The sequence below is a fragment of the Capricornis sumatraensis genome, chromosome 12 (genome assembly GCF_032405125.1).
Source record: "Capricornis sumatraensis isolate serow.1 chromosome 12, serow.2, whole genome shotgun sequence".
Lineage (NCBI taxonomy): Eukaryota > Metazoa > Chordata > Mammalia > Artiodactyla > Bovidae > Capricornis > Capricornis sumatraensis.
In genome coordinates, this window is record NC_091080.1 from 41,837,423 (window position 1) to 41,845,482 (window position 8,060).

At 57.3% G+C, this 8,060-nt stretch overlaps 1 protein-coding gene across 1 annotated transcript; it reads right to left on the bottom strand.

Moving 5' to 3' along the window:
* Positions 1-2,754: 2,754 nt before the first annotated feature.
* On the bottom strand, positions 2,755-7,731 carry PDX1 (pancreatic and duodenal homeobox 1). The gene is made up of 2 exons (XM_068984715.1): positions 7,317-7,731; positions 2,755-3,200 (listed from the first exon to the last, which is right to left on the bottom strand). Exons 1-2 carry the CDS (start codon positions 7,729-7,731, stop codon positions 2,755-2,757), a joined length of 861 nt encoding a protein of 286 aa, XP_068840816.1.
* Positions 7,732-8,060: the final 329 nt, after the last annotated feature.

Below are 8,060 nucleotides of genomic sequence, written 5' to 3' on the forward strand. Positions count from 1 at the left end.
AATGTTAGTCGCCCAGTCATGTCCGACTCTTTGCGACCCAGACCCCATGGACTGTTGTCCGCCAGGCTCCTCTGTCCATGGAATTTTCCAGACCAGAATACTGGAGTGGGTTGCCATGCCCTCCTGCAGAGGATTTTTCTGACCCAGGGATCGAACCCGGGTCTCCTGCATTGTAGGCAGATTCTTTACCGTCTGGGAAGACAGAGGAAACGGAGAACTCAGGGATTTGCCTCCGGGCCCGCGTAGCTAAAGGGATAGAAGGTGATTGGAGCCCAAGGAGGCGGAACTAAAAGTGGGGCTTCTCCTTCGGGGAGGCGCCTGGCCCGCGAAGCTGGAGACCGCAGGCAGGCCGGAGGCAGACTGCGCTCTCCACTCGAAAGCCCGCCCCGGCGGCCCGGGCTTCTCCTTGGGATGCGGAACCCTGGAATCCCGAGTCCCCGCCGGAAACCTCAACATCTCCTTGGTCTTCGAGCTCAAATCCCCTTACCTCCACCAACTGGGAGGCCGAGCTCCAGAGGGTCCTCTCTCCGTAGTATCTCCTCCCCAGTATCAGCTCCCCCGGTGTCCGGCGAAGGCAGCTGCCGGGTCAGGGATGCTGCGGGCAGTATAAGTGTACTTACGAGGCGGGGCGGCGTGAAACTAGGACGCGCGCAGTAAAGGTCAGTGGGTACGTGACCAAGAGGGGATCTGTCGAAGGAGAAAGGCTGTGGGGACAAGCAAAGAACTGCAGCCGCAGTTCCCCAGAAAACGACCGCGGTTGTAAAACAACTATTTTACAGGGATAACTATTTTCTAGATACTGAATTAAGCGCGTTGCTTGTGTTCTTTGATGTAAACTTCACAGCTCTGTGAGGTGCGTCCACGTTTCAGATGAGGAAGCCCAGGAACGGAGAAGTGGAGTCATTTTATCAGAGTCACAGCCGGTGTTTGAGGGACCCCAGGTCTGAACCCAGAGGTGCTGGACTCCCGAGCCCAGGCAGGTGCACAGAGGCTGCAGGGTGAGGGCACTGGCTGCCTTGTGAGGTGTCTCACTGATGAGGAAGAGCTCCTTTCTGATCCACAGAACCTGCTTCTCTTTGGACATTGTGACTCGATTTCTCTCAGAAAAACAAAAAGCAAAACAACCCAAGGACAACAAAACAGCAAAACAACCAGAGGCAAAACCCACCAACGTAACAAACCCTTCGTCTTTTTGCTAAAGAAAATATCATCGACTCTTGGGCGCGAGTCCATGTCTCAGGACCGACTGGTGGGAACGCTTGGGAGGCACCTTCAGGCACACAGCTGGGCCAGCCGCTTGTCCAAGGGTCGTGGGGAGGACGGGGTGTCTGGAGGTCGGGAGCCCACAGAACTGTGGCCTGTGTGTCCCCAACAGAAGCCTCCTGGCCCCCCGGGCTCCAGGGGCGGAGACTCATCCCGACTGCCAGCTCTGGGCGTTTCTCTGACGGCCTGGGTGCCAGCGGTGCAGGGAGGCAGCTCTGACACTGTACCTATTCACGGACAGCCCCCATCTCCAACCCCCCATCTCTGGGGCCTAAGAAATTAATTCATCTTCAGAAGTGACTCCTAACTTTAAAATAAAACAAATCCGAAAATCCACCCACTGATAGGCTTTCTCAACCTCATAACCCAAAGGTGATGTCTTAATTACTGACTTTTCTCTGGGTAGTGCCAGAGAAAATACGCTGCTTTAATTTTTTTTTTTTTTTAATGAACTGGAATCATTGCTCCACAAAACGGGTTTGATACAAAGCGAGGGGAATCAGTCTTGATCTCTTTCCAATTATCTGTATTTATTCATCGTTTCCCACAAACATCACTTGAACACAAGACCCAGACCCTGAAACAACCAACTGACCTGGAAACCAAAGACCTGTTTGTAAAGAACTGCGAGGTAATTTAAAAACTTTAAATAAAAATAGCCATTTCCACACACCCCCCCCCCCAAGCTTCCCAACCACATAAGGATGTGGAAATCACACTCTCCATAGTTTCCAAGGTGAGTCAGGCCCCCTGCTTACCTCCGCAGTCTTCCCTGCCAGGAGACCAGGAACTAAACGCACACCCACATATCTCTGGCAGCAATTGATCAGGGGGCCTCTTTCTTCCCCAAGACCTCCAGGTCCCTCCCACCTCACCAACGGGGCGGGGTGAACGTTGGAACAATGGGGTTACCCCTACCCCCTAGCCCTGCTGCTGCCCAGGGACCCCTGCAAGGCGGTCTCTTCTTCAGAGAACAGAAGTGGAGGCCGAAGGATGTGCAGTGAGGTGTCTGGTTCTGATGGAAAGATTGAAAGAGAAGAGGAGGAAGAGGAATTATTCTATTCCACGAGCATCCATTTCACTAGGTCTTTGAAACTTCGGATGTTTCCTTTCAATTATTTCTAAAGTAAAGGCAGAGAGACCTTTAGAGTAAAAATGGCTCTGTTTCCGGGCAGATGAAGGGGCTCCAGCCGGCTCGCCTGCTTGTGTTGGGGCAAGGTTCCTATCTGTATAGTTTTTATGGTCTTTTTGAAGAGTTGGCTTCTCTAAAAAGAGGTTCAACAGCCCAGACGTTGCCAGTCCCAGCAGTTTCACACGAAGGGGCCCCGGACTTTACAGAGACCGTCTCTTCTCCACGGGGAGGGGGACAGCGTCTCCCCACGGCTTCCCAGTGGGCACGGGCGCCTCACAGCCCCCGGGTTCTCCCCTGCAGCCTGGGCCGGTGGTCACACCCGGGGTCCTGGGTCCGCTCCTCCCGCCTGGGCGAGCCTCTCACCGAGATTCTTGCGGTCGCAGGGGCGCGACACTGGAAGGCTGCGGCGATGCGCTAAGGCCTGGCGGCAGGCGGCCCTCTCGGGCGGCGGCGGGGCCCGCGGGCGGCACGGCACCGCCGGGCGGCGGCGGGGGCGGCAGCGCTAGCAGCTCCTCGCCGGAGGTCACCGCGCAGTCCTGCTCGGGCTCCGCGTCCCCACCGCCCGCCGCCGGGGGCCCGCAGCTGCGCTTCTTGTCCTCCTCCTTCTTCCACTTCATGCGGCGGTTTTGGAACCAGATCTTAATGTGCCTCTCGGTCAAGTTCAGCATGACTGCCAGCTCCACGCGGCGCGGCCTGGAGATGTACTTGTTGAATAGGAACTCCTTCTCCAGCTCCAGCAGCTGCGCGCGGGTGTAGGCGGTGCGAGTCCGCTTGTTCTCCTCCGGCTCTGCTGCGTAGGCACCGCCTGCGGGCGACACCGCACGTGAGTGTGGGCCCCCCCCCACACACCGACCCCTGCTCCCACCCTTGCAGCTCGATCCTTCGGCTCTGGCCCTTTCCCAGCCGCTCTGGCCGCTGAGGTCCAACCATCTATCCATGAGTACAGTCTGGGGCTCAAAGGCCTTCCCCAGTAGGGCTGTCTTTTCTTGGAGGTCCTTTATCTCCCCGTGGCTCTAACAACCAGTGGTTCTAGAATCACGCTGTTGGGTTGATGCTCATTAAAATGCACATAGTGAAAAAGTGGAAGTGTTAGTGGCAGAGTGCTGTCCCACAGACAGGCTACTGTCCCACAGACTGTAGCCCGCCAGGCTGCTCTACTCACGGAGTTTCCCAGGTAAGAATACTGGAGTGGGTTGCCGTTCCCTTCTCCAAGGGATCTTCCCTTTCCGACCCAAGGATCAAACCCGGGTCTCCCACACTGCAGGCAGATTCTTTACTGTCTGAGCTCCCAGGGAAGCCCAAAATGCACATAATAAGAATCTAAACCAACTGGATTCTACAAAGGCAAAAAATGTCTTTAAATAAGGACTTAAAACTTTTCTGATGACGACTTGTAGTAAGAAATGTATTTCAAATCATCACTCAGTTCACATACTGATATAAACTGACATATAAAATATCTAGGGCACTAAACCAAACTTTACCACATATGATGCTGTCTAATTTTCCCTATGGCTTACTGGCTTGTGCTTAGTCGTGTCCGACTCTGTGACCCCATGGCCTGGGGCCCACCAGTTTCCTCTGTCCATGAGGATTCTCCAGGCAAGAATACTGGAGTGGGTTGCCATGCCCTCCTCCAGGGGATCTTCCCAACCCAGAGATCAAACCCAGGTCTCCCACATTGCGGGCATATTCTGTAGTTTACTAGTTCATTAAAAAATAATAATAATAAAGAGGTCTCAACACAGTAAATTAATTTCACCAACAAATGGATGCAACCTTCAGTTGGAAAGACCTTGAGCTAATAAGAATCCAGAGATTATGACGTGTATTGTTGTATCTCATATCATATATCTCTCTATAGTGTTATGTTGTTTTGATCAGCACCAACTCAAGAGCTGGTAGATTCTCTGCAACTGTTGTTCTGACCTCAGCTGGGTCCCTGCCCTGGACTAGAAGGGGAGCCATTCTGAGCCCGAGGGACGGTCACTGTCAGCCCCAGCCTCTGCATCCAGGGCCTGAAATACTGGCAGAGATGAGAGGAGAGGCTCCCTGGGAGGGGAGGCTCAGGCCTGACCCCCCTACTGGGGAGCTAGGTTACCATTGGGGAGGTGGCAGTGGTGGGTGGTAGAGGAACCCAGGCCAAAGAAGCAATAGGCAGGCCCAGCCCGGTGGATTAGTGCCGCTCACCGAGGCTGCGAGCCTCCAGGCCCTAATATTTTCCTTTCTGGATGAGACACCAGCTGCGCCCAGGCTGTGGACTCTGGGGCAGTCGGTTCCCCCAGAACACCAGGAACAGGTCAAAATCATCATTTCCTTCGTAGGGCAGACATTTCTCCTATGCCTGTATGCTAAAGTTGAAAAGCTAGTGTGTGTGTTTGCTAGGAGGGTTAACCATCCTGTACAACCCGCTGGGGTTTTCCCCCAGACTGAAAGGGGGTGCCCAGAAGCCAAGGCGGAGGCTCAGGTCTGAGTCAGCGGAGTCCTGCTTGTTGGGGACATCTCAGAATCTTAACACTTCAAGCCTTTCTTGGTTTTCGAGAGAAATGAGGGAGCCATTTTGATGTATGGCAGAGACCAGCACAATATTGTAAAGCAATTATTCTCCAATTAAAAAATATATTTTTAAAGAAGAACATCTAAAAAGTTCCTTCAGAGTCCATAAATTCAACCTGCAATCTTGCAGGGTTGGCCTGTTTTCACCAGCCTCACCACAGTGCTCTGAGAGGCTCCGAAGGAAGGGCCCTCTAACTCAGGGGCCCTGGTGCAGGATGGGCTTCCCGCAGTGGCTCCACAATAAAGAATCGCCTGCCAGTGATGAGGGGTTGATCCCTGGGTTGGGAGGATCCCCTGCGGGAGGACATGGCTACACACTCCAGTATTCTTGCCTGGAGAATCCCACGGACAGAGGAGCCTGTGGGCTGCAGCCCATGGGGTTTTGCAGAGTCGGACACAACTGAGTGAGTGAATGTGAAGGTGTTGGATGGAGGCTGCTGGTGGTCAGAAAAGGGAAGAGGTCAGTTTGTACCTTTCTCTGATGCGTGGGGGGGGTGGGGTGGTATTTAGGGGCAAGCCCACCAGTGAGGTGGATGTAGTTCATTTTTTAGGTTGAGGGTTTTGGAAGTTCATATTGTTATGAATAATCATACCCGATTGATCTGTGAATAAAAACCCTTCGGGTCACTTCTTTCTCCCCAGGGGCGTGAAGCCCCTCTAGGAGCGGCCAGGCAAGGGTCACGGACCTTGAATTTGAGTTCCTTCAGAGTTTCCAGGGAGGATTGAGCTGGTGCAGCAGCATTCTGGCTGGAGGAGGGCCCTCCCCCAGGTTGGAGGGCCCACTGGCACAGGTCTCTCTGACCCTGGTCCTCCAATACAGGAATGTCACCTCTCCAGAGCCCCCCCATCACCCCGGCCTATCTTTCCTTCAGGTTTTACACTGTGACCCCTTCCGTCCACAGGAGTCCAGGAGGTGGGGAAGTTACCCCACCTCAGAAAGTCTTTTTCAGAACCTCCCTCGAATTTTTCCTGAGGAAGCTGAGGAGGAGGACCAGGAATTGGAGAAACGCGTCCCCAGTGCGCCAGGCGGCTCCTGGACCTCTTGTCTAGGTCCAGGCTCGCCGGCCTCCCGCCTCCCAAGAACCTTGCATTTCCCAAGGCTCCGAGGCCTTTGGCGGCAACTTCGCAAGGGAGGATAAGGGTCTGTCCCGGGTTTGGTTGGCGTGGGGTGAGATCGCAGCCTGATTTTGGTCTCTGTCCTGCCTCAGGACTTGCCTGAGACCCTACGGAACCTTCGGGAGAAAGGTTGAGACAGGCGAGCCCCGGGGACCCTGGGCAAGCCCGGATCCCCCAAAGACCCGCCTGGCTTCGCCAGCTCACAGTCAGGCAGGCCAGTCAGGCCGGGCAGACTAGGGGCCGAGGATTCCCGGGGTGGGGGCACCTGCAGCCTCGCCCCGCGACTCCCGACTGTTAGCTGGGAGGAGGAGAAAAGTCCATGGCTTGCAGAGCAGGTGAGCCTGGAATGGGCTTCCGCACGGAAGCGGTCACGCGGTGCCGGCGGTGCAGGCCGCGCGGCCGGAACTCGCCGCCGGGTCGGGCCTGGAAGGGACCTGGGGGCGGCTCCCGGCCGACTTTCCGGTACTGGCCAGCGCGAGGGACCTCCCGAGCTGCCTGTGCCAGGAGGGCATCTCCCTCCTCAAACTGCCTTGCTGGGAAGCAGCCTGTGTTCAAAAGTGAGCTTCCCCATGCCTCTCCATCGGGGGTGAGTGGCCAGTCCCCGGCCTTGCGGTGAGCCCCCTCCCGGCCCAGCCCCGGCCTCTGGATACCTCTGCACGCTTGGCTATAGTTTTCCTTCCTTGCTTCTCTCCACTTACTAGGTGTCCCTGAGATGGTCTGGCTTGCTTCACAGAAGCCGCTAGTAAGGGGGTGGGGGGTGTGGAATTCAGAGCGAGAAGGAAGCCGGGGCTCTGAAGCCGGGGTCCGGAGCATCCCAGAGCCCCGCTCGGTTCCCTCGACGGCACTCAGGAGTCCTGGGCTGGGGTGGGGGTGGGGGGCCGCTGGACGAGGATTGGAAGGTCCGAAGCCTTGAACTCGGCCAGACCTAGGCTGTTGGGAAGCTCGGGCTCCTGGAGTTCAGCGGACAGCGGAGGAAGGGGTTTAAACTCCCAGGAAGAGCGCTGAGTAGAAGGGCCGCTCCAGATTGAGCCAGGAAAAAAAAAAAACACACCACCACCACCACAACAAAAAAACACTCTTCTGTGCGATATGGCCTTGTTAGCTCCCCTATGGTTTAGTGCGACTCTAGGTTATCCGGGATGGGGGGCTGGGGTCACAGACCGAGAGAGGGTCCTGGGAATCGCTTGGAGAGAGGGGCAGTCGAACGGAGAGCGGGGTGAGGACAGAGCGGCTGGGGGGCCAGACTCACCTGCCCACTGGCCTTTCCACGCATGAGCCTTCGTAGACTTCATCCACGGGAAAGGCAGCTGGACGCGGCCGGGCTCTTCCAGGGCGCCCGGCTCGGCTCCATCCTGGAAGGGCCCGGCTGGCGGGTGGGCGAGCGCGAGCTGAGCCGGGAGGTGGTGGTGGAGGTGCGCCATCGCGGGGTCGTCGGCGAGCGGAGGCACCTCGTACGGGGAGATGTCCGGGGGGCTGCCCTGCTCCAGCGCGCCCAGGGCTCCGGGGAACGGCGGCGGCGGCGGCGGCGGCGGCGGCGGGGGCTGCCGGCCCATGTACAGGCACGCAGGGGGGCTGGCGCTGAAGTCTGGCGCCGGGCCCCGCTGGAACGCGCAGGGGTCCTTGTACAGCTGCGTGGCCGCGTAGTACTGCTCCTCGCGGTTCATGGCTGCCGCCTGGGCTTGGGGACCCAGGAGAACGAGCTGGGGCCGGGGACTTGGAGCCGCGCGGCGCTGGCACTCCCGGCGCCACCCCTGCAGCTTTGACAGCTCGGCGCGGCTCGCGGAGGGCACCCGGGGCCGGCGGGACGGGCGGGCGGCCGCCGCGCCATAGGCTCCGCTGTGCCCCACGTGGCTCTGCCTGAGGCCATTATTGGCCTGGCCGGCGGCCTTAAGAAGCCAGATCCGGGTCCCCACGAGCCCCCTGAAGTTTCCGTTTCTCCCTCGGCTCGGTTTCCTGCACACACTTGAAAGAACAGTGTCAAAGTGGGGCCGGA